Genomic DNA, 27,274 nt, shown 5'->3' on the forward strand with positions numbered 1-27,274 from the left:
CCAACCTCAATGACTGGGAAGAGTAAATCTGTCTTCAGCGTGGAGCTCCTTCTTGTGACTCTGCCAATCTGTGGCTTCCCACTGGTCTACTTGGAGGGCTGACAGACTGAGGCAGTGTGTGACACTGCAGCCTCCACCCTGCCCTGTCCATCCATCACAAAGCGATTCCAGGCATGTTCAGCAGGGAGGGATCAGAGCTGCGTCCGGGGGATGGGTTGGGGGTGCAGCCATCTGCCTCTACAGATGAAAGGCTAAACCACTGAGATGCAACCAGAATAATCCATTATTTATTGATCTGTCCAGTAGGTATGTCTGTCCATCTATCCATCCATACACTGCCCATCACCAAGTGTATCATACCTAGATAAAGAACTTAAGTTTGTTAATGAGTAACACTCAGTGAATTATGATGTTAATAGTATTCTGGAAATTCCAGCTTGCAATGAGCAAAAGTAGCATTGTTGTGTACACACTAGTATTTTTAAAAGCACTAGTCTCCTGCTAAACATCCTTGCTAAGCCTACTTGTGAAATCCGGATGGACTGTCAGTAAGGAGTGTATTACTGTTTAGATGGCAACACAAGTCATCTATGTCACAAAACCGCTACACTGTAACTGGACAGAAACTGGGCAGTGCAAAAGACAGTGGTGCTGAGGATTGGGCGGGCATGCAGAAGACTCATAGGCCAACTCACTTGCTACAAGATACAAGCTTGTGTCGTACCTGTGCTTAATGGATACAATGGGGAGAACGCCAGCCCCTGACATTAGAATTCATCACACAGATGTAAACCATCTCTTGTTATCATTTTAAGTTAATCTTTTAGTTACTACAGTCAGCACTCACATATCCGACCCTATAGAATGTTGACTTCAGTGACGGTTAAACGAGTGTGACGCATATCTGATTATTTCATTTTGGCTCGTTCCAAGCCTTGTCCATTTTTCAGGGAAAACAAAAAAGATACAATGTCAAAAATACACAGCTGAAAGGACTGTGTTTTAAAATAAGTAGGCTTCCATTTAGATGTACTGTATTGGTTTTGTTGGTACAGTACTATATTTTCAACAGAAGAAGTATTTTAATTCAGAACGATATGATTCTGAAAATATCCCTTGCCAAAAGAGAAGACACGTGGACTTTAATAAAGTACATACTTTTAAATCCGGTACGTATTGTAGCAGTATGTAAAATTCCCTGTTAATGACCCAACAGCAAAATTAAATCACAATGTTACCCATGCACAGAACTGCGTACAACGTAAAAGGCAATGCAATTTAGCAAAAGATAAAAAAAAAAAAAACAACAACAATTTCTAGAATTAAAACAGTATCCAAAGTCAGTATTCAGAATTGCAGAACATAATGCTCGATAAGGCCCTAATGTCACAGTTCACTAGCAAAAGAAAATGCACAAAAACAACTAAAGGTCTCAGATTTAAAAAAAAATACATCACAGTATCTAAAACTGTTTAATGATTAACTTTTACATTACCGTAGTTTGTCTCTTCACTTTGTTTTGGCTGCATTTTTGTCAGGTGAACTGGAGGAAGTGCTGTGTAATTGCACAATGAAAACAGACCGATTTGGCATACAGAGAAATAAAAAACGTGGGCTGTGACGGATATTCAAATAAATTGTAAGATTGAAGAGATGGGCTTTGTATCAGGAAACTGGTGACGGAGTCGGAAATCACGTGTGACTGAAATTTTTGCCCATTCCTCCTTGCAAAACAGCTCGAGCTCAGTGAGGTTGGATGGAGAGCATTTGTGAACAGCAGTTTTCAGTTCTTTCCACAGATTCTCGATTGGATTCAGGTCTGGACTTTGACTTGGCCATTCTAACACCTGGATATGTTTATTTGTGAACCATTCCATTGTAGATTTTGCTTTATGTTTTGGATCATTGTCTTGTTGGAAGACAAATCTCCGTCCCAGTCTCAGGTCTTTTGCAGACTCCATCAGGTTTTCTTCCAGAATGGTCCTTGTGACAGGATGGACCGAGGTTTGAGACTCAGAGACAGTTGAAAGTTCAAAATAAAGTTTTTAATAAACAAAAATACAAAATAAATCAGCACGAGGGCCAAACAAAAAGATTTAAACATAAAATAAACACACAAAACAAAAACTTACAAAAATAAAGGTTTCCAGGCTGGGCGTTGCCTTCACTGGAACAAAAAATCACAGCACAAACCAAACACACCTTCTCCTCTGGAACTCTCCTCTACAACTCTCTCCAACTCTCTCTCCTAGCCAGGGCCTCTCCCCTGGCTTTTATCCCCTGTGGCTGGAGCCCAATTATTCAATAATTACTGATTAGTCAATTAGGGCTCCAGCCACATTCTCACATGTTTTTCTGGCAGGGAGGAGTTTTAACCCCCTCCCTGCCAGTCCCAACATTGATCATAAAGACGGGGCAGTACCCCGTCACATATCCCCCCCCTTGTGCCAAGCACAACATGGCCTAAATGGCCACCTCCCCCCTCAGTCTCAGTCCCGGAAGAGGGGGAAGAACAGTGTCCATGGGGGTGGCCATGGTGGGACGTCCGGCACCACCCAATTCTTCGTGGCCAGCAGCTCCCTCTTCCGGGGCTCCGGCCACACACTATCTTGCCGCGAAAGTGCAGCTGGGGGAGCTGGTCTCCTGACCTCCCTCCCCCTCTTCATGGCCAGCAACTCCCCTCCGTGGGGCTCCGGCCATAGTGTAGCGACCCCAGGCGAAGCAGGATCCCTGGCAACCCCAGGCGACGGCAGCAACAGCGGACCCTCGGGAGGCGACGGCAGCAGCAGCGGACCCTCGGGAGGCGACGGCAGCAGCAGCGGACCCTCGGGAGGCGACGGCAGCAGCAGCGGACCCTCGGGAGGCGACGGCAGCAGCAGCGGACCCTCGGGAGGCGACGGCAGCAGCAGCGGACCCTCGGGAGGCGACGGCAGCAGCAGCGGACCCTCGGGAGGCGGAGACGGGAACGGCGGCCCGGCTCCCTCTGGTGGCGGAGACGGGAACGGCGGCCCGGCTCCCTCTGGTGGCGGAGACGGGAACGGCGGCCCGGCTCCCTCTGGTGGCGGAGACGGGAACGGCGGCCCAGCTCCCTCTGCTGGCGGAGACGGGAACGGCGGCCCGGCTCCCTCTGCTGGCGGAGACGGGAACGGCGGCCCGGCTCCCTCTGCTGGCGGAGGCGGGAACGGCGGCTCGTCTCCCTCTGCTGGCGGAGGCGGGAACGGCAACTCGTCTCCCTCTGCTGGCGGAGGCGGGAACAGCAACTCGTCTCCCTCTGCTGGCGGAGGCAGGAACAGCAACTCGTCTCCCTCTGCTGGCGGAGGCGGGAACAGCAGCTCGTCTCCCTCTGCTGGCGGAGGCGGGAACAGCAGCTCCGGTTGTTCCCCATCTGCTGGCGGTGGAGGGATAGACAGCTCCGGTTGTTCCCCATCTGCTGGCGGTAGAGGGATAGACAGCTCCGACTGTTGCCCCTCTGCTGACGGTGGAGGGATAGACAGCTCCGACTGTTCCCCCTCTGCTGGCGGTGGAGGTGGGAACAGCCTATATTCTGGCTGGGTCCTCCAGCTGGGGTGGCTGTTGTTGCAGCAGCCTACATTTCTTCGGCTGCTGCTTCTCCTGCCTTTGCCGCTGTCTGCTCTTCTTCCCCATTTATCAAAAAAAAAAAAAAAAAAACTCCCAAAATTCAAGAAAAGAAAAAAAAATATATATATATTGCTCTTAGCCTCCAGGTGGCGCTATCCCACTTCTGACACCAACTGTGACAGGATGGACCGAGGTTTGAGACTCAGAGACAGTTGAAAGTTCAAAATAAAGTTTTTAATAAACAAAAATACAAAATAAATCAGCACGAGGGCCAAACAAAAAGATTTAAACATAAAATAAACACACAAAACAAAAACTTACAAAAATAAAGGTTTCCAGGCTGGGCGTTGCCTTCACTGGAACAAAAAATCACAGCACAAACCAAACACACCTTCTCCTCTGGAACTCTCCTCTGGAACTCTCCTCTACAACTCTCTCCAACTCTCTCTCCTAGCCAGGGCCTCTCCCCTGGCTTTTATCCCCTGTGGCTGGAGCCCAATTATTCAATAATTACTGATTAGTCAATTAGGGCTCCAGCCACATTCTCACATGTTTTTCTGGCAGGGAGGAGTTTTAACCCCCTCCCTGCCAGTCCCAACATTGATCATAAAGACGGGGCAGTACCCCGTCACAGTCCTGTATTTGGCTCCATCCATCTTCCCATCAATTTTAACCATCTTCCCTGTCCCTGCTGAAGAAAAGCAGGCCCAAACCATGATGCTGCCACCACCATGTTTGACAGTGGGGATGGTGTGTTCAGGGTGATGAGCTGTGTTGCTTTTACGCCAAACATAACGTTTTGCATTGTTGCCAAAAAGTTCGATTTTGGTTTCATCTGACCAGAACACCTTCTTCCACATGTTTGGTGTGTCTCCCAGGTGGCTTGTGGCAAACGACACTTTTTATGGATATCTTTAAGAAATGGCTTTCTTCTTGCCACTCTTCCATAAAGGCCAGATTTGTGCAGTATACGACTGATTGTTGTCCTATGGACAGAGTCTCCCACCTCAGCTGTAGATCTCTGCAGTTCATCCAGAGTGATCATGGGCCTCTTGGCTGCATCTCTGATCAGTCTTCTCCTTGTATGAGCTGAAAGTTTAGAGGGACGGCCAGGTCTTGGTAGATTTGCAGTGGTCTGATACTCCTTCCATTTCAATATTATCGCTTGCACAGTGCTCCTTGGGATGTTTAAAGCTTGGGAAATCTTTTTGTATCCAAATCCGGCTTTAAACTTCTCCACAACAGTATCTCGGACCTGCCTGGTGTGTTCCTTGTTCTTCATGATGCTCTCTGCGCTTTAAACGGACCTCTGAGACTATCACAGTGCAGGTGCATTTATATGGAGACTTGATTACACACAGGTGGATTCTATTTATCATCATTAGTCATTTAGGTCAACATTGGATCATTCAGAGATCCTCACTGAACTTCTGGAGAGAGTTTGCTGCACTGAAAGTAAAGGGGCTGAATAATTTTGCACGCCCAATTTTTCAGTTTTTTATTTGTTAAAAAAGTTTGAAATATCCAATAAATTTCGTTCCACTTCATGATTGTGTCCCATTTGTTGTTGATTCTTCACAAAAAATTACAGTTTCATATCTTTATGTTTGAAGCCTGAAATGTGGCAAAAGGTCGCAAAGTTCAAGGGGGCCGAATACTTTCGCAAGGCACTGTATATAGATATATATAATGTTGTTTGAATTTATTCTTAACACAAGGGCGGTAAAATGTGACTGACATGTATCTGGGTAACGGATATCCGAGTGCTGACTGTATAAAATCAGCCTCCTCCATTCAGACACTTATTAAGATTTACTACGGGAAAAAACAAGTTAAAAAACTAAAGCGTGGTGAAGTGTATTGAAACATGCATAGAAAAATACGCACATCGAGAAAGTAAATTACTGTGCACACTTACCCATGAGAATGTGGGCTTTAATCATATTACCATGATTGATTTCTGGAGGTTACCGGGATGGAAAGAATTAGCAGGCAAAGTGAAGTGCTTCTGAAATAGTTTTTCTGGTTTGTAAGATGGAACAGGACGGGCGTTCTGTACTAGCACTTGAATTATTGCATTCCAGATTTCCATAGCGAGGCAGAGCTGTGAGGGAGTCTGTTTAATTCTGTGTGGCATGAGAGAGGCAGGTAATTGGGCCAGTTTTCCGTGGGATGAGTGATAGCTGCTGTGTGTAATAAGCTTTGTGTAGCAGCAGTGATCTGCGCTGGCTTGTGCTGCAGCCCCCTGATTTGGAAAAACCCAGTGTATGTATGTAGTGTAGTGGAGTGTGTGTCAGTTCCAAGATCTGTCACACAGCACCATACTTCATGGGCATGACAGACAGACAGAGAGCTTCAGTCGCTCACCTCTTACAGGCACTCAATTCCTGTGCTGTACCTGCGCTGTACAGACAGACAGACAGACAGACAGAGAGCTTCAGTCTCCAGTGCAGTCTGTGTCTCACTGTTCACAGGTTCCAAACCCATCCTTTCCCTGGGCTTCAGTCTCCAAAGCTATATGCATGCTATACCTTCCCTATACATTATTCCTTCTCTATTGCTCCTAATTGCTTCCAGCCAGTCCCTGGGAGTCTGGTCGGCTCTATATTTATCCCTGCTGTATGTTTAGCTGGGCAGGGTGTGGCTGGCCGGCTATTCCTGGAGTGTTTCAGGGGGACAGCAGGACAATGTGTTCCCAGTCCATGTGGGGACGCTGATTAGCTGCTTGTTTGTGTTTTCTTTGGAGGAGAATTGAGAGAGTGATCAAAGGCAGCCAGTGAATGAGAATCAATGGCAGGCTACTCGCTGTTGATTGCCTCCTCGCAGTCAGTCTGCACTGCCTAGAGGTATGCCAGTAAACTATTCAGATTCTCCGTTTTCAAGGTGCAATAGTTTTACTTTCCTGCGGATTGCGATCTGTTATTAAAACAGAAACCTGTCAATCATGTGACATCTTTCTCTGCTCAGTATTAGATTCTCTGCTCAACCTGGACACAGAGAATCTAATACTGAGAGTGAGCAAAATCAGAACAAATCATTTTCCATGTTAGAATGAAGGGATCAGCCATGTAAAGATAAAGCTCAAATTACACAAAAAGATGTAATGCAGATCGTAATGGCAGTTGGAAATGGTATGTGAACCCTTCTGCACTGAGATTAAAATTGGGGAGCCAGTCACTGTAGGGAAACAATGGCACAAATACCAAAAATACAAGCGCACTGCCCTTGAGGAAACACCAGCAGAACTATTGCAGATCACAGCATTGCCAGCAATGGCAACACAATTCATTGAGAACAAGCAACGCACTGCAGTGCTGATAGATACTTTCTTGACTTGCATGACCCAATACTCACTCATGATCCAGTGCAGTGCCATGACTCTGTATCATGTACTACTGTATCAGGACCCAATACTCACTCATGATCCAGTGCAGTGCCATGACTCTGTATCATGTGCTACTGTATCAGGACCCAATACTCACTCATGATCCAGTGCAGTGCCATGACTCTGTATCATGTACTACTGTATCAGGACCCAATACTCACTCATGATCCAGTGCAGTGTCATGACTCTGTATAATGTGCTACTGTATCAGGACCCAATACTCACTCATGATCCAGTGCAGTGCCATGACTCTGTATCATGTGCTACTGTATCAGGACCCAATACTCACTCATGATCCAGTGCAGTGCCATGACTCTGTATCATGTACTACTGTATCAGGACCCAATACTCACTCATGATCCAGTGCAGTGTCATGACTCTGTATCATGTGCTACTGTATCAGGACCCAATACTCACTCATGATCCAGTGCAGTGCCATGACTCTGTATCATGTGCTACTGTATCAGGACCCAATACTCACTCATGATCCAGTGCAGTGCCATGACTCTGTGTCATGTGCTACTGTATCAGGACCCAATACTCACTCATGATCCAGTGCAGTGTCATGACTCTGTGTCATGTGCTACTGTATCAGGACCACTGCAATATTTGTCTGCAATCCATTGTGCTGCTGTTGCTGGTAATTATGAAGGGTGTGCTAATGGATATCCTAGGGGTATCTTGTATCCCAATGGGATTGATTGAACTTTTCTAGGAGGCAATTGCTTGCATGTCTAACAGCTGACTTGCTGGCACAGTGACAGTTTATCGGACTGGGTAATCCCCTCTGCCGACTGTAAGGGCTGCGAGCCACCGATCTGGGGGTGGGAGTCGAGCGGTGAAGGATAGCCAGTCTGACCCGGGCAATGACTGTGATTTAATAAGTATTGATAGGGGAACACTGTACCAGTCACAATGCCTGTCTGCTAATGTCAGCTAATCCTATCCTGCATGTCAGCTATAATTAAACTGGACCCTGACCTCTTGTCTCAATTCTGTGTAGCGTGTGCTCTTTCACAGTGCAGAGTGGTGTGCATATCTTTGTTTCAATAGGGATTCCTTTCTTAAATCTGCAGTGCTTTCCAGTCCAACCCTTAGTACAGTTAACCATGGTATTTGCACTTTCATTTTTAAATTTCCTATGATTTAGGTAACAAAAAAGAAAAGAAAAGCACATTTATGTGAACAAGCTACATGCACAGGGCTTGCAACTTGAGCAACGATGCCAAGAAGACCAACGTTTCGGCCAGTGCATTACTCATTGTACTGATTACAATCTAACAAGGTGTTCACATTTGAAGCCTGATTTAATTAGAATATAACTTGTTGGATTGATGTGAAAAAGTGTGCAGCAACTACCATTGTGGATGGATTTTTATAATGAAGCATTCTCCCCAAACACCCCGAAACCCGCCAGCTGGTGATTATACGATCCGTGAGCATACATCATTGAGTGTGATTGTATTACAGCCAGACCCCTTACAAAATATTCATTTCAAAAATCTATTTTCCAAGTTTTGACAGTCAGGGCCTTCAGCTAGATTATACTGTGCATGCTTATCCTCTGTACAACACCCAGCCATTTATATTCTAGAGGATCATTTTTTTCCCCTCATATTTTATTTAAATGTGTGTAGCCAGATCCTTGTGCAGTTATATAGCTTGAGGGGAAAAATGGGGGTAGAATAATTGGCCACTTTAAATATAATAATTAGCTCTACCCTGGATATAAACCCTGTGAAACCTGGTTTAAAAGTACTGATGTAGAATGTGTATATATCTGAGCTGCTTGAAGCATGATGATTGAGCTCCACAATATGGCTTTTGGATTTCGAGATGAACAGTCCCATTGAAGGCTGTTTCTGGGTTTGTAAAGAATGCAGGGTCAAGGTTAGAACGCACTGAAATTTACCCTAGCATAGTCTGGTTCAACTTGATATCTTTTTTTTTAATTTGTTAAATTTCTCTGCTAATATTTAGTTATCTTTTTCATGTTACTAAACTAAACGCATTTTAGGTTTCTGTGGGATTTTTTCTTTTCTTCTTCATTTTATTAAATTCCTTCATGTACGGCTCTTACATAAACTCAAAAAGGTTGTACAGCTGTGATGTACATCATTGTATCTCATCTTTCACAAAGGAACTGAATCCTTAACACTGTCTGTTTGCATTTTCTCACAATGTAGAGTGCAGATTCAGAGCTTCTCAGGTGGAAATCAATGCATTACAGTAAAGAGGATCACAGCCTGAATCGATCAGCACACCGTGTCGGGCAGGACCGCACTTCAATGATTGGGATCCCTGTTGCACAATAAAAAGCAAGCGTGCTGGTGGGGGTGTAGGCAGGGAAAGCCACTGGCTGCACTGCGAGTCCCTTGAGGGGCTTTTATTGCCCATACATTTCAAAGATTATTTCATGAGTGCACTGGCTGATAGCAGCCAGCTAGTGCTGCCCTGCAGCTCCCACACTCTAATTGCTGGATGCCCTTTTCGGATATTGGATTGAGATATAATAAAAAAAACTATGTGAATAAAATTTAGATATTTTATTTAACCTCATGTAATCAAAGAAACTACAAAAGGAGATCGCAAAAGTCTACCGGAAGCCATTATAGTCGTACAGTATTTCAGATTTTTTCAGTAGTTTTGTTAAGTATATGGAAAACCAGAAAGAGGTATGAAATTCAATATGTTAACGTAACATTATTCAGCAGGTTTCACTCGACCTTATTAAACAAAATTAGTTAATTCTATATCGTGATTCAAAACTTTTGGCCATATCTGAATGCTTTACCATGCTTTCTGTATGCTTTATCACACTATGTTATGCCTTTACTATGAGAAACATAAGGGCAAATCTACTGTTTTTATACGTTTTCCTGTTTGGCAGGCATGTTTGTTTTTTTGATATTTGTACAAAGACTTGTTATAACTGGTGTGAAGTGTTGAATTGAAAATGTGTATGCGCCTTCATGATGATATAGGAGAGTTGCATCTGATTTAGGAACTGTGCAATCCCCCTAAGCCTTGCAAACACTCACCCGCACTGGCTGTTCATTGTTCTATGAGAATGATCAGTCGCATGTCTTACTTGAAGTGGCAGCTGGTGTACAATAGTAAAACTAAGAGTGATAATAGTTTAGAGTTTAAAAGGTCAGCCAAGTGTTAAAAATTTGGTCTGAACGTTTTAACGTCATTGATTCTAAAGCTTAACGTTTGGGAAATTAAATGGAAAAGTTCCATCCCTTCCCTGTTCTACAGTGACATTTGAATAAACTTTTCCAAGGTGTGGGTGTCAGTGTTTTAAATCAGAAGGGCTTGTATTAAAATATTTCAGCAGGTTTTACATCCAACGCTGATAAAGGCATTCAGCCAAAATGTTTTTGTCTGCTTTAGTTGAACCTTTTTGTAAAGGAATGACTTTGTAATTTAAAAGGAAAACTAGCTGGGCTCGGACATCATAGCATAACAGCAGGGCGCTGCAGCTTGGCAGCATTGCTTGAGACACATTAAATACATCACTCCTGCCCTAACTGTAATGCAGTTGCTTTTAATTAGTTGAAACGTGGATACAGTTACATAGCATGCCAAAAATGATCAAAGCTGTTAGATATTTCACACTTTAAATACCTTCGCCCCTTTGATAATTGAAAACAAGCTTGAAAAAGCTAACCTAATTAAACAAAGCCCTATCAACTTACTGTAGTTCAGCAATTGCTGTGCGTTGTAATACGTTTCTATTAAACAAGAAAGTGAATTCATTTTGACATGAGTTTTAATGCAATGGAAAGATGCTGCTATATTTAACTGTGATAATATTTAACCGGTGTGTGACACCCCTGCACTTGCATTTGAAGAGGGGGTGATTGTCTATTCAGAGATGCCAAGATATAGGAGCCCTCATGGTGCATGTCTGTCCCAGTACTTGTTGGAGGGTGGTGCACAAAGTGGGAGTCTGATAATTGCGAGCAGGCTCTCGCTGGCATGGCTATAGTAAAGTAAAGCTGATTGCAGGTATAGGCTGCTCTAAGCTTCTTGCTTACTTTCTTTTATTTCTTTATCTCATCAACTGCACTTGATCCTACCAGGCCGTGGCTGCAGCAGCACGTGGATGAATGCACCCGACATGCAGGTCAGGGCATCCTGGTTTACAGCACGCTGGGCTGTGTTTCCATTAGTCACCAGCAGTGTGTGCAGGATGCTTATAGTGTCTTGTGAAAGAACACATTCACCATACAGAAAGGTGGGCAGGCGGAGACACATGGAAGCTACCACCACTGATGAGACATGTTTCAATTTTGTAATTTGTATCTTTTTATCCTCTCCCCCACCCATTTTCAATCACTGTCTTCTTTGCACCCAGAGGACTGCTTGTCTGTTGTGGTAATGAATTCAATATTGATTTCAGATAGAAAGTGCAGCCAGTTAATAGCCAGCGCATATCTGTTTTACTGGCAGTAATTGATGTTAGACTCAACAAACAAGCTCTGTACCCCCGAACACATCTTACAAGCATTGCTGCAGGTATTTAACCGCCCGCTGGTTTGTGGTGCTTGGGGGTTGGACATTTGTTGCCCGTTTTACCCCACTACTGAGAGGACGCAGTTAGAAAGTAAGTGGAGACAGACTTAGGACAGAGGATTGGAGACACTTCGTTACACTGAGAGCGGTGATGGTATTACCCAGCCATGTTGTTGATACTGAACCGTCGGTACTTGCGTAGTTTGTCATTTGAATACCTACATTACACGTTCTTGTTCCCATGCTGGTTGTGATCCCTGGGGGGAAATCACTTAAAACACAATTTTATAACTGGCTGCAGTGTACACTGAAAACGGTGACTTGTCTCAGTGGAATGGGTCAGCTGGTTACACATTACGATGAAGCAGGTTGGCAGTTGGCTCTCTAGCCGAGCAGTGGGAGCGCAGTCACTGTGGGTAATGACTCGTTAATGTGGGCGCTTACACACTGAAGCAATTCCAGGAGACAGTGCTGTGTCACTGCAAAGGGAATGCAATCTCCACGGTGGGAGGTGGAACATTAATACTGTATTGCTGGTTGCTCTCTGTATGAGAGAACAGAGAATGCAATCTGTGGGAAGCATGCCGCCTGCCTATGCAGTAGCACTCAGGTACTCTAAGATCCCAAAGTAAGTGTAATAAAGCACAGTGAAAGAATAGGTAAGCATTGTAAAGCCCAGAGAGGTATGGTAATGCATATTAAAAAAACATGGCCAATCATGGTAAACTATGGTAATTGCATAGAAAGACAATTGGAAAAACATGGGAAAACCGCAAAATGACTATGTACTTATATAAGGGATGTGTTTATATAGTTGAAAAGTGTCAACTGTTAAAATGCATTTTCAAACATGCAGTGGGGATCATGAATATTGCATGAGATGTGTTGCGAAAACGATCACACACCAGCAATCTGAGCAATCAAGTCCCTGCGAAATGAACTGGTCAGACGTGCAACCAGCAATAACTCCCACTCCCGTCTCTAATTGGTTGCTTGCTGGAAGAGACCCAGGTAACCATGGAGCGAAACCCAATTATATTAACCACAGCATTGGGCCTGAGTGCTACCGGCTTATCAATTTAATAAGACATTCCAACTAGGTACTTAAAACAAACAGACAAACAAGCAGCACTCCTTGCTCACAGCATGACGATGTTCAGTTTGGTTTCTGAAGATGCTGTTAGCCTGATCGATGGTTTGGATCAGAGGTCACTTCGGATTAGTGAATGTTGCTTCCGCAGCTGGCAGAATAAGTTGCCTAAACTATTACCTAGTGCACAGCAGCTGGATTGTCTATCGTTTTAATCTAAAGTGTAAATTAAAAAAAACCCACAAAAGCCAAACACCCCATTTATTTACAAAATGATAAATATCCCTGTGTAAGTGCAATGTGTCAGGTCCGTCGCATACTAACTCCAGCTCTGTTTGTGCTGACAGGTGAAGGACAATGAAGAGGATGATGAGGTCACTGTCGCTGTGGACCGTGACCGCTTCATGGACGAGTTCTTCGAGCAGGTGAGAGGTCACGTCACACCCAGCCATTCACAAACCTCATTGTTGAAAGAAAAGGCGTTGTTTTTGTAACTTTTTGCTGTGTTTTGCCTGTGTGTTTCCATGAATTCAATGTAAAGGCAAGCTTGTGGAAAGTTACTGATAAGAACACGTTTCTTATTTGGGTTTGATATATGGAGGTTGGCAATGTGTACTCTTCATGTGTCTTGTAATCTCTTGCAGTGATATATCTTACTAGCAGAGTGTGTGTGTTGAATGAGTGAATTGTGTGTGTTAGAATGACTAAGAGGATACCAAAACTGTGATGGAGAACAATTACAAAATAAACCCTTTTCTGTATTGTGTGCTGATGTTGATGTATATAAAGTATTCATGTTAAACTGACTCGTTGCTGTATTGAGAGAATCGTTTTTGGTTAATTCAGACAATAAGACTTCCACCTGTGAGCCAGTAACATTATCTAGATACACGTGCTTGTGATTGAGTGTGTGTGTGTGTAGATGTGTGTGCTTGTGATTGAGTGTGTGTGTGTGTGTGTAGATGTGTGTGCTTGTGATTGAGTGTGTGTGTGTAGATGTGTGTGCTTGTGATTGAGTGTGTGTGTGTATGTGTAGCTATGCGTGCTTGTGACTGAGTGTGTGTGTGTGTGTAGCTATGCGTACTTGTGATTGAGTGTGTATGTGTGTGTGTAGATGTGCGTGCTTGTGATTGAGTGTGTGTGTAGCTACGCGTGCTTGTGATTGAGTGTGTGTGTCTGTAGCTACGCATGCTTGTGATTGAGCGTGTGTGTGTGTGTGTGTGTGTAGCTACGCGTGCTTGTGATTGAGTGTGTGTGTGTGTAGATGTGCGTGCTTGTGATTGAGTGTGTGTGTGTGTGTGTAGATACGCGTGCTTGTGATTGAGTGTGTGTGTGTGTGTAGATGTGTGTGCTTGTGATTGAGTGTGTGTGTGTGTGTAGATGTGCGTGCTTGTGACTGAGTGTGTGTGTGTAGATACGCGTGCTTGTGATTGTGTGTGTGTGTGTAGATACGCGTGCTTGTGATTGAGTGTGTGTGTGTGTGTAGCTACGCGTGCTTGTGACTGAGTGTGTGTGTGTGTGTAGCTATGCGTACTTGTGATTGAGTGTGTATGTGTGTGTGTAGATGTGCGTGCTTGTGATTGAGTGTGTGTGTAGCTACGCGTGCTTGTGATTGAGTGTGTGTGTCTGTAGCTACGCATGCTTGTGATTGAGCGTGTGTGTGTGTGTGTGTAGCTACGCGTGCTTGTGATTGAGTGTGTGTGTGTGTAGCTACGCGTACTTGTGATTGAGTGTGTATGTGTGTGTGTAGATGTGCGTGCTTGTGATTGAGTGTGTGTGTGTAGCTACGTGTGCTTGTGATTGAGTGTGTGTGTGTCTGTAGCTACGCATGCTTGTGATTGAGCGTGTGTGTGTGTAGCTACGTGTGCTTGTGATTGAGTGTGTGTGTGTGTAGATGTGTGTGCTTGTGCTTGAGTGTGTGTGTGTGTGTGTAGCTACGCGTGCTTGTGATTGAGTGTGTGTGTCTGTAGCTACGCATGCTTGTGATTGAGCGTGTGTGTGTGTAGATGTGTGTGCTTGTGATTGAGTGTGTGTGTGTGTGTAGCTACGTGTGCTTGTGATTGAGTGTGTGTGTGTGTGTAGATACGCGTGCTTGTGATTGAGTGTGTGTGTGTGTGTGTGTAGCTACGCATGCTTGTGATTGAGTGTGTGTGTGTGTGTGTAGATGTGTGTGCTTGTGATTGAGTGTGTGTGTGTGTGTTCATGCATGTAGGCTTGTGCACACCCCCGCACTGCTGGACACTGTGAAGCCTCTTTGCAGGAGCTGCAGCACTCTCAGCCAATGTGTGCCATTATCTGTGAGAATCGGTCTGTAGAATGTGACAGATATTGTGATTTGCATGTTAGCTGTGAGGCACCGGGAGAGTGGGAGGGAGGAGAGGAGGGGTGTGTTGTCTTTACTGGCATTAGGAACGGGATAAAGCAAGCACGAGGACAGCAGCTCGCTGCACTACTACAAGTACAATTACAACTACCAAGAATATAATACGGGGGCACACTGCAGGATGCCGGCTTTGGCAATTTAATATCGTAAAACTGCAATGTCCCAAAATGATGTTGATGTGTAGTAAAATGTGACAGGTTACTACATCCTTCCACAGCTCACTTTTGTGTAAACTGTACTTTACCAGAAACCAGGCTTTGTTGACTTACCAGTTGTTTTTCTTTCCATTTCCTCAAGGCTTCTTCCATCCTTGAAATATTTCCTCTGTGTCACATGTTGGCACCGACAGGCATTCTCTTGCTCCTACCTGCAGCAGGAGGTGGTTATAAATGTGTCTGACTGCAAGCTGCACTGTAGCTCAGGGAAGCAAAACAAAAATGTAAACAAATAAAGAACTGATATTATCAGCTTAGCTACTTTATATATATAAATGCATTTTTTTGTGGATGTACACATAAGGTTTAAATGATAAAAATATACAGAGTATATATATATATATATCGATTATATATAGATTGCTTAACCTGCTGCTTCCTCATGCGTAAGCACAATTCAGAAGCAGTTTAATCTACAGCCTTGTATTTAAAAACCTGCACAAAAAAACAAGCAGGGAATGAAAAGATCTTCAGCAAGACAATGGGAGCGGTGATAGCGCTGCCAGTGCTAAAGGAGGTGAACTCATTTGAAAGCCTTGTCGTTAACCCTTGACACTCCATGAGATAGCTGCAAAGCGCTTGCTACGGGGGGGGGGGGGGGGGGGGGGGACCTGACAGAGCCCATGCCTGAACTGATCAAGCCCTTCCCTGCAGGTCCCAGCGCAGCTCGGCAGAGTGTTTGAGGCTTTTCAAAGCAGACCGTGTAGCTGCCTTCCAGACAAGCCTTGAATTATTAAACGATTCTACAATTAAACCAGACAACCTTCATCCTTCCTGACAGGAACTGCTTAAGAGAAAAGCAGCAGGAGAGATGCAGAGAACTATTTTCTAACAGAGAGGCGTGAGCTGAGCCAGGGGCTCACAGAGGCAGGGTTTCCTACTGGCGTCGAAACCTGATGTTGGCAAGCTGTGGTCTTACCTAACAGGGAAACATACTATTGGGGTCTGTGACAAAGATGGCTGCAGGGAGGAACTCAGACCAGAGAGAAACACACAGACAGAGACGGTGGTGATGCTGAGCTGAGTGCAATGGCTGCACTCAGCGTTTATTAACAAAATAAAAAGGTTTACCAAACAGAACACAAAACAGGACACGGCACTACACGCCAAAATAAACAGACAGACAAAACGAACTACACAGACAAACACGGTGAGCTTCTTTTACTATTATTACTTTTAAATACCCTCCGTCTCCTAACCCGTTCTCCACTCACCGAACACCAACCCCCAGTGAGTGAAAACATGCAGCTTTTATGCAGTTGTACCGAGATTCGATTGCTAGTCAATCATTCAATTGGAATCTCGGTACAACTGCACGTGAAAAGTGCAATTCCCCGTGCTCACATATTACTTTTTACTTGCACGTGATGTGATGTGCCATCCCCGTGCCTAAATACAAATATACAATTTACACACACGTGAAACACAGACCGCTTATATCCCGTGTACCAATGCCTATACACCAACATTTACACACAACACGTAACATAACATACACAGGGTGGGCACTTTGCCACATATACCCCCCCTTGTGCAACGCACACATGGCCTCAATGGCCACCTCCCCCCTCAGTCCCAAAGTCCCGGAAGAGGGGGAAGCAAGTTGTTTCTGGGGGTGGCCATGGTGGAATGTCTGGCACCCCCCAATTGTTCGTGGCTGGCAGCTCCCTCTTCCAGGGCTTCAGCCACACTATCTGCTGCCGCGAAAGTGCAGCTGGGGGAGCTGGTCTCCTGACCTCCCCCTCTTTCTTTATGGCCGGCAGCTCCCCTTCATGGAGCTCCGGCCACAGTGTAGCGACCCGAGGCAAAGCAGAGGCCCCGGCGACCCCAGGCGAAGCAGGACCCTCGATGACCTCAGGCGACGGCAGCAGCAGCGGACCCTCGGGAGGTGGAGGCAGAGGCAGCTCCTGCTCCTCTCCCTCGGGTGGTGGTGGTGGTGGTGGAGGCAGAGGCAGCTCCTGCTCCTCTCCCTCGGGTGGTGGAAGCAGAGGCAGCTCCTGCTCCTCTCCCTCGGGTGGTGGTGGTGGAGGCAGAGGCAGCTCCTGCTCCTCTCCCTCGGGTGGTGGTGGAGGCAGAGGCAGCTCCTGCTCCTCTCCCTCGGGTGGTGGTGGAGGCAGAGGCAGCTCCTGCTCCTCTCCCTCGGGTGGTGGTGGAGGCAGAGGCAGCTCCTGCTCCTCTCCCTCGGGTGGTGGTGGTGGAGGCAGAGGCAGCTCCTGCTCCTCTCCCTCAGGTGGTGGAGGCAGAGGCAGCTCCTGCTCCTCTCCCTCAGGTGGTGGAGGCAGAGGCAGCTCCTGCTCCTCTCCCTCGGGTGGTGGTGGTGGAGGCAGAGGCAGCTCCTGCTCCTCTCCCTCGGGTGGTGGTGGTGGAGGCAGAGGCAGCTCCTGCTCCTCTCCCTCGGGTGGTGGTGGTGGAGGCAGAGGCAGCTCCTGCTCCTCTCCCTCAGGTGGTGGAGGCAGAGGCAGCTCCTGCTCCTCTCCCTCGGGTGGTGGTGGAGGCAGAGGCAGCTCCTGCTCCTCTCCCTCGGGAGGTGGTGGAGGCAGAGGCAGCTCCTGCTCCTCTCCCTCGGGTGGTGGTGGAGGCAGAGGCAGCTCCTGCTCCTCTCCCTCGGGTGGTGGTGGAGGCAGAGGCAGCTCCTGCTCCTCTCCCTCAGGTGGTGGAGGCAGAGGCAGCTCCTGCTCCTCTCCCTCGGGTGGTGGTGATGGCGCTGCCGGCTCCTCCGACAGCGGGGGTAGGGCTGGTGGCGCTGCCGGCTCCTCCGACAGCGGGGGTAGAGCTGGTGGCGGGCGTCTCCGCTGGGCTCCCTTCAGCAGCAAAAACAGCGGCTGCTGTGGAGCCTGAGCTTCACGCCCTCGTCCCTCCCAAAAAAAAATAGGGGTTTGGGCCTTCAGCTCCTCCCCTCCGGACACAGGACGCACCGACTCCTCCCTCTCGGGCCGTGGACGCACCGACTCCTCCCTCTCGGGCCGTGGACGCACCGACTCCTCCCTCTCGGGCCGTGGACGCACCGACTCCTCCCTTTTGGGACGTGGACGCACCGACTCCTCCCTCTTGGGACGTGGACGCACCGACTCCTCCCTCTTGGGACGTGGACGCACCGACTCCTCCCTCTTGGGCTGTGGACGTTCGGGCTCCTCCCACTCGGGCTGTGGACGTTCGGGCTCCTCCCACTTAGGCGCAGGACGTTCGGGCTCCTCCCACTCAGGCGCAGGACGTTCGGGCTCCTCCCACTCAGGCGCAGGACGTTCGGGCTCCTCCCACTCAGGCGCAGGACGTTCGGGCTCCTCCCACTCAGGCGCAGGACGTTCGGGCTCCTCCCACTCAGGCGCAGGACGTTCGGGCTCCTCCTCCCCTGGCTCCTGCTCTGGGCAGTCCTCGTCCTCATGCCCATATGCAATGCACATGGTGCACCACCTTGGCTCCCTCTGCTTCCTCCTCATTTTTCCCCCTCTCTGCCTCCTTCTGCTCACCTTCCTCCTTTGGGCTGGTTCCTCCTCCTCTTCCTGGAAGGGGCAGACAGCCACCGTGTGCCCATACACCCCGCAGGCAAGGCACCAACCTTGGTCCTCCAACCTGCCGAGGAGATCCTCCAGCTCACTGCAGCCGTCTCTCCAGTTCCAGCCTTCCATTGTTTTTTTTTTTTTTTTATTATTTACTTTTCCACAAAAAAAAAAAAAAACTGCGGTTCCCGCTCTGGCCTGAGCCCTGGAGGCGCTGTTATCCCACTTCTGACACCACGTGTGACAAAGATGGCTGCAGGGAGGAACTCAGACCAGAGAGAAACACACAGACAGAGACGGTGGTGATGCTGAGCTGAGTGCAATGGCTGCACTCAGCGTTTATTAACAAAATAAAAAGGTTTACCAAACAGAACACAAAACAGGACACGGCACTACACGCCAAAATAAACAGACAGACAAAACGAACTACACAGACAAACACGGTGAGCTTCTTTTACTATTATTACTTTTAAATACCCTCCGTCTCCTAACCCGTTCTCCACTCACCGAACACCAACCCCCAGTGAGTGAAAACATGCAGCTTTTATGCAGTTGTACCGAGATTCGATTGCTAGTCAATCATTCAATTGGAATCTCGGTACAACTGCACGTGAAAAGTGCAATTCCCCGTGCTCACATATTACTTTTTACTTGCACGTGATGTGATGTGCCATCCCCGTGCCTAAATACAAATATACAATTTACACACACGTGAAACACAGACCGCTTATATCCCGTGTACCAATGCCTATACACCAACATTTACACACAACACGTAACATAACATACACAGGGTGGGCACTTTGCCACAGGGTCCCATTATAATACCGATGTATTGCATCCGAAGAAAACTAGAGCAGAGCCAATATGAGACCACAGCATTACCAGCAAGGGAAACAGAATGGATTTGCTACAAACATTGCTCAGCGGTACTGCAATGGGTTACCAGCAGTGAATACTGGTTCATGTCTTTTCTGACATGTCAAAATGTTACTCCTGTCATAGCATCCAACCAATGGCTCATACATATACCATTGTAGCTGTCCTCTTTCTGCCTTTGCCCATTACATTGTGAATGAACAGGTTGCAGGGTGTACAATCGCGAGTATTTTGAAAAGGATATTGCAGGAATACGTTATGCAGCAGGCAGCAACGCTAAGGAATGTGTTTTGTGGCCAACCCTAGTGCTTTTTCAGAAACACTTACAGGAGCATACAAAACCTGGAGTGCATAAGAGATAAAGCAGTAATAACAAAATGCTTTATTTTTATGGACACGTAATCTCAATAATATCCTCCACATCCACACATTTGCCTTCAACCCGGATTCGGTACTACTAAACCTTACCCGCGATCTTCACTACCTCTGGAATTCAGAACTGAGCTGAGGAAGTGTTGAACAAAAGGGCATGCCAACTCCTGGGAGGAAAACAAGTTCAGAAAGCGAGGGGCTCATATTTCACCCAGGGAGTGATTACTGTGTAATGCATTTACCAGGTGGTAGAACAGTAGGGGATAGTCTTGATAACATGGGAATACCTGCAGTGGTGCACCAACATGAAGGAAATCCAGCGGATGTGTGTTTGAAGAGAGAAGAGAGCGGGTTCAGGATGTAGCGGTGGAGGCCTCTTCAGACAGGAAGGAAGTAGCAGTGATAATTCTGGACCGTGCAGTGAAAGTGCCTCCTGCTAATCACACCTGTCCCCACTGAGGACACTCTTTATCACTAGACGGTGAAACCGGACACAGCGAGCGGCTGCCTCTGGAGGTTTTATTAGAGTGAAATGCACTCCTCAGCGATCCTTTAAATTCAGCTGTCAAACCAGGAAATGATCATTGTATTACCTGTATCAGGCAACCGTCATCAGCAGATCATCAGCAGGTTGCCGAACACTGAAAGAAAGTGAAGTGCATACGCATGTGACTACTAGCCTTTGATCTCTGGAGGCCTGGGTTCAAATCCAGCTCTGGTCAAAAAGTGAAATGAGTTTGGCAGGCTCAGATAGCTTGAGTAGTTTTGGTTGCTCCATTGCAGCCACATGTCCCTCCAGAACAATGTAAACTAATTGCATTAATCATTGCCCTCCTATGAGATTGTGTTCCTATACCATATTGTCTCTCATTGAAAGCAGATGGCAAAACTGTACTGTATATTTTAAAGGATTGCTTCAATAGCATTGATTTAGTTTTAATTGCACTCTTTGAAACATATCTGAATTTGTGCTTGCATCATTTAATCTGCAGTCTTGAATATCAAGCTTCTGCTGTGTGAATCGGATGTGTTTTATGGTTAATATGGTTTTATTTTAACACTTACACAGAGCAGGACGTAACATTGGAATCAACGCTACCGGAAAATGCAGTTATTATAACTACTGTTTTTACAAAAAGGAACTGATCAGTGGTTAAGAAAACATCCTACATTTATAACATCTTGGAGAATATTACCGAAGGGATCTGCCAGGATAATAAATTGGCTTTTTGGCAGCATTTCGGCTCCCTACTTACATATTCCCCAGCAATAATGCGCAATTCCACTACAATATGTGCATCTGCTCAAAGAGGCTAATTCCCTGGCTCTGGGAATCTAATAAGATTACGTAATAAGAATCTAATAAGACTCTATCTCAGTGATTAGAAAGGCTCAGATTGCGACTGTATTAAAACAACACAGATGCAATCACTGGTCAATCAAGGAAGTGCTGGCTAATTAAAACTAGATAGAAAGCCTAATAAGCTGAATAGATGGGACAGGAAAAATACAGCATGCCAGCAGGAAAAGTCTGAACATTTCTAATTGAAGATGAGATCTCTAATTGGTGGCTCATGTGGTTTTAAAAGCAGTATGCATGTTCATTCTGAAGCCCATGCTGTTAATATCATGTGTGTACCAGACAATATTAAAGACACCACTTCCACTATCCCGAATTAAAGTGAACAAACAGAGAAGCAGGCTTATACCCTTGATTATAACTCCTATAAAGAAACAAGTATGCAGCTGTAAAATCCCTTTGAAAGAGTAAGTAGTGTTTTCTTCTTTTTCATTGCTGTCCCCTTGCCTTTCTCTGGTCTTTGCAATCATTCCGAGCTGTTTTTATTGAATAGTAAGTGTTGAGGTGCAATCATGTGAGTTCAGGTACTGCTCTTCAGTGCCAGCTGCCTGCCATAGATATTATTGATATGATTCCATACCAATATTGCTTCTGCTGCCCCAATATTGAAATGTAATCATTTTTCAACGTAGATCTCAGTAGCTGTCTGTATGTGTAAGTTGGAGCTTGTTTGGAGAATACCAGCTGGCTGGCCATCGTCTTTGCCCTGCGGTACACAGGAAGCTCACCTCTCTCTCTCTGTCTCGCTTGTTCAGGTGGAGGAGATCCGCGGGTTCATCGAAGCGCTTTACGAGAAGGTGGAGGAGGTGAAGAGGAAGCACAGCGCCATTCTTGCAGCCCCCAATCCTGACGAAAGTAAGAGCCAACGATTCTGTCACTAAAACACAAATCATAACTCTAACAGCACAAGGTATTTTAGATCAGTCACACTTAGATCCGTTTATAAAAGATAGCACACGCTTCGAAATTGGAACAGTCTTGTTTTTGTAATTGCAAATGAAATCGCATGTGTTCAGGTTTGAGCAGTGGTTGATTCAGTCTAGAATGAGAAATACATTTTTTTAATCAAAGGAATAGATGAACAGATGGCAACTGGGAAGCACAGAGTCTGTTTGAAGACATGCTGTGCTACGAATAGTCGTCTAGCAGAATAATTGTTTGGTGTGTGCTTGTAGTTTTACCTCTTGTCCTTGACAACATTACCCATTTACATGATTTTACTTTTTACTTGGAAACAGTGTTTCTGTTGTTGCCACATATAATATGTTTCAGTTTGGCATTTCATTTGCAAAACATGAAACGGGCCCTATCCACCAAACTTTAGGGTCTGTTTTTTGAAGAGTGATTATAAACATTCTCTTCAATTAAACAGTTCCTTGAAAACGTGTAACCTTCTCAAAACAGTTGTAAAAGGTCAACTGATTTCATTAATGAAAAGGTACAAACGAAGGGTTGTGAAGTGGCTCCATCTCTGTACAGTATATCCTTCTACAGCGCTGCAGCAGATTTGTTTTCAGGAAATGTTTTATTGTAATGTACATTTTCCAGCAGCGTTTGAAGCCTGTGTATGTGTGTGCTGTAGTCGTCTAGCTTTATTATGAATTATGGGTCAGTATTTTGAAAGCCACGGCCATTCCTCCCTGGTGTCCAATGAAATGGGTTGTGTGGTTTGCAGTAGCAGACCCCAGCGCTGGAGGGTATGAGAAACCTGTGGAGGCTGTTAATTAGTGATCAAAGCATGCTGTCTGCATGTGCATTCTCCCTGGATTTGTGAAATAAATCAACTAGAAGTGCATTACTTACACTACACAAGAGCCCTTGAATTCAAATCCTGTTTTGAAAAAAAAAAAAAAAAAAAAAATAGTGCCCATGACACTTTGGAGTTTGAATGGTTTTGTGAATTTCTCCCTTGGTGGGTACCAAAATGGATTGGACACTGAAGCACGCACTGCACTTGAGGAATCGTTTTTGTTTTATTCTGAATTGTTTGCTTTTTGTATTCTCAGTAATTGTACAGTATTTGTATGCACATATTTGGTATCTAAAGGGATGTACCATTCAGGAGAACAGACTTGGCTGGAGAGATGGACACATATGCCTCCAGAACCATTTAAAGTAATTGCATGAATCAGTGCCCTTCTAATATGATATTGTGCTCCTATACCATATTGACAGTGTTCTGGCAGGTGTTCCCATCCCCTGTGTATATTATGTTAAACTGACCTGTGACCTTTGCTTCTTGGCTTCTATGGGGTATGAACTTAAATGACCCCTTTCTTCAAGAGGATGCTGATTAGAGCCCTATGATCTGGTAATGTTGTCTGTTCAACAAACTCTGTTGTCCAGCTGTAAAAGAAAGAATTGATTATAAAATGACCCTGAGGTTATTTATGCCATTGTTGCACAAGAAAATCAATGATTTTTTTTGTGGTTTTAATTAACCCAGCAAAAACAATTAGGCACAGAAATTTACTAAAGAAATGCTGTAACCAATATATCACATAGACATACAGCTATGGCCAAAGGTTTTGCATCACGCTATAGAATTAACTCATTTTGCTTCATTAAGTCAAATGAAACCTACTGAATAATGTTATGTTAACATATTGTATTACATACCACTTTGTAGTTTTCCATGTACTTCACGAAAAACTGCCAAAAATTGAAAAATGTGACATTTCAAAATCTAACATGAAATACTGTACTACTATTATGGCTTCCGGTAGACTGTTGCGATATCATTTTGTAGTTTCTTTGATTACATGATGTTAAATAAAATATCTTAATTATGTTCATATAGTTTTTTTTTTTTTTAAATTGATATCTCAATCCTAAAATTCTAGGTCATGCAAAACTTTTGGCCATAGCTGTAGACAAATTGCTCATGTGTAAAAATGGAACGGTTCTGTACAGTGTAGACTTGTAAGGGTGAAGTCATAAAGTATTAATGTGCAAGTAAATTCACAAGACCCAAATGCAGTTATAAGAGAGTCATGTAATCAAATGAATCGTGGGAGACACAGCGATTGGAATCAGAGTTTCAAAGGCTACAGGGAGATGGAGTTCTTGGCTAATGATATTGCTCTGTATTACCGGTAAGAATGACTACATTCATTTATTAGTCATTTTCAGGAAGTATTTGACCTATTATTCCCATGACAAATCCTTGCACAGTGTTCCACTTAAGTATCAGTAATGTGTCTGCAGAGCGATACACTCGGGTATGAATCACTGCAATCTCCATCTGACTGCTTCCCAAGTGAAGGGGGCTGACAAATATTTGAACAGCGATCTCTCATTGTAACCAAACCTCTGCCTGCTTGATGAAGTTTTAACAATAAAGTCACACATTTATTTCACAGCTGACCTTGTGCTTCCTATGAGAGCTTTTTTTTTTTTTTAAGCCCTCATCTTTCTTTTCAGTGGTGGGCCTGGGGGACAGCAAGCAGCTTTCAATACACACAGGCTCTCGGCTTTACTAGATGCTTGTGTTTGGCTCCCATCTCTAATCAGTTTGCTGCTTGTCGTAAGTAGTTTCTTGTGCACTGTTTGTTGTTGCAACCCAAGAGTCAAGCAAGTCATTAACATTTCATAGGAGACATGTAGACATTTTGATTGCAATTATAAGTTATTACATGTGCTTGCTGAGTCCTGAGAGGTCATTTGTGCTCCCGCGCTTTCAGGAAGAAAATCTCCATGGGATCTCTTTACATGCAATTAAGCCTGTTTCTAATGTGTCGATGCAGCTAAAACAAATAAAGCACAATAAACAAGAGAAAGGCTGGTTTAAGTCTTGATCTTAGCTTATTCAGTCACACTTGCTTGTATTTCTATTAACATAACTGAAATGTATCTATCAATTATATTTAACCCCATTTAGCCAAAAAAGTTGTTTATGGAGTTTTATGAATACCAGTGAAATGTTGTTGGACTCCTATGTACAGCTATGGCCAAAAGTTTTCATCACCCTTTGTGCAGGAGGATGCTGATTAGAGCTCTATGACCTGGTAATGTTGTCTGTTCAACAAACTCTGTTGTCCAGCTGTAAAAAAAAGAATTGATTGTAAAATGACCCTGAGGTTATTTACATTATTGTTGCACTAGAACATCAATGATGTATTATTCAAGCCGCCTCACTGCTGCAAGCCGTCAGCTGTCTGCTTTCTATCACTCTGCAAGCCCGTCGTGCAGCCATATCCAGAATTTACAGCGTTGGAGGACCGCGCAGTTCCGAATTGCGACCTGCACGCACAGGAGTCACTGGTGTGCGGTGAGCCGAAGACTCCCCAGCTGACCTAACCCCTACCCCAGCCGACCCAACCCCTACCCCAGCCGACCTAACCCCTACCCCAGCTGACCTAACCCCTACCCCAGCCGACCTAACCCCTACCCCAGCTGACCTAACCCCTACCCCAGCTGACGTAACCCCTACCCCAGCCGACCTAACCCCTACCCCAGCCGACCTAACCCCTACCCCAGCTGACCTAACCCCTACCCCAGCTGACCTAACCCCTACCCCAGCCGACCTAACCCCTACCCCAGCCGACCTAACCCCTACCCCAGCCGACCTAACCCCTACCCCAGCTGACCTAACCCCTACCCCAGCCGACCTAACCCCTACCCCAGCCGACCTAACCCCTACCCCAGCCGACCTAACCCCTACCCCAGCTGACCTAACCCCTACCCCAGCTGACCTAACCCCTACCCCAGCCGACCTAACCCCTACCCCAGCCGACCTAACCCCTACCCCAGCTGACCTAACCCCTACCCCAGCTGACCTAACCCCTACCCCAGCCGACCTAACCCCTACCCCAGCCGACCTAACCCCTACCCCAGCCGACCTAACCCCTACCCCAGCCGACCTAACCCCTACCCCAGCCGACCTAACCCCTACCCCAGCTGACCTAACCCCTACCCCAGCCGACCTAACCCCTACCCCAGCCGACCTAACCCCTACCCCAGCTGACCTAACCCCTACCCCAGCTGACCTAACCCCTACCCCAGCCGACCTAACCCCTACCCCAGCCGACCTAACCCCTACCCCAGCTGACCTAACCCCTACCCCAGCTGACCTAACCCCTACCCCAGCTGACCTAACCCCTACCCCAGCCGACCTAACCCCTACCCCAGCCGACCTAACCCCTACCCCAGCTGACGTAACCCCTACCCCAGCCGACCTAACCCCTACCCCGGCCGACCTAACCCCTACCCCAGCTGACCTAACCCCTACCTACCTAGCTATAGGGCATATCTTGCACTCCGGCAGAGTGCCTTTACCGGATGCGTCACTCTGGAGCCCCTTGGTACAGTATTTCATGTTAGATTTTGAAATGTGACATTTTTCATTTCTTGTCAGTATATGGAAAACTATAAAAAGTGGTATTTCAGAAAGGAGACAGATGGTCTTGCCCATGATGAAACCTAATATATTTTGGCCTACAGCCTTGTCCATTAGAGCTTGATAGCCGCCCCATGAGCTACTGAACTGTGATGTAATGATTATTGATTGAAGACAGCTATAGCCAGCGGGCAGGACAAGTGGCACTCTGGACCACCTGCCTCCACCCCATGAGCTTCTGAACTATGATGTAAAGACTATTGATTGAAGACAGCTATAGCCGGAGGGCAGACACCTAGCTCCTCTGGACAAGGCACGCTGCGAGGAGGAGGAAGACCAAACAAAGAAACAACAAGGAGGCATAGGTTATTGATGGAACAGTTTGATTACGTATGTGATGTGAGGGAGGATCCTCCTTTCAGAAACACAACATAGTTTCCAAGTAATTCAACATGTTAATGTAACATTATTCAGCAGGTTTCATTTGAATATATGAAGCAAAATGAGTTAATTCTGTAGGGTGATGTATGTAATCTAGACTTTTATAAAAGCTTGTTTGTATCAGCTGTGCTGCATTCTTATGGATTCATGCCGTGTACTATTGATGTGTTTTCATGAAAATTTAATAGAACAATTGATTTAAAAAAAAGGAATG

The 27,274-nt window shown here is 45.7% G+C and overlaps 1 protein-coding gene across 4 annotated transcripts in view; it reads left to right on the top strand.

Annotated features, from left to right (window-relative positions):
* Nucleotides 1–27,274, top strand: part of LOC117430619 (syntaxin-1A-like) — a 104,807-nt gene that overhangs the window by 19,739 nt on the left and 57,794 nt on the right. For all 4 annotated transcript variants that reach the window (XM_059001410.1, XM_059001408.1, XM_059001409.1 and 1 more), the window contains exons 2-3: nt 12,923–13,000; nt 22,037–22,136. In XM_059001410.1, the coding sequence (XP_058857393.1) occupies nt 12,923–13,000; nt 22,037–22,136 (178 nt within the window). The remainder of the gene's footprint in view (nt 1–12,922; nt 13,001–22,036; nt 22,137–27,274) is intronic.

Source organism: Acipenser ruthenus, chromosome 26 (assembly GCF_902713425.1).
Source record: "Acipenser ruthenus chromosome 26, fAciRut3.2 maternal haplotype, whole genome shotgun sequence".
Taxonomy (NCBI): domain Eukaryota; kingdom Metazoa; phylum Chordata; class Actinopteri; order Acipenseriformes; family Acipenseridae; genus Acipenser; species Acipenser ruthenus.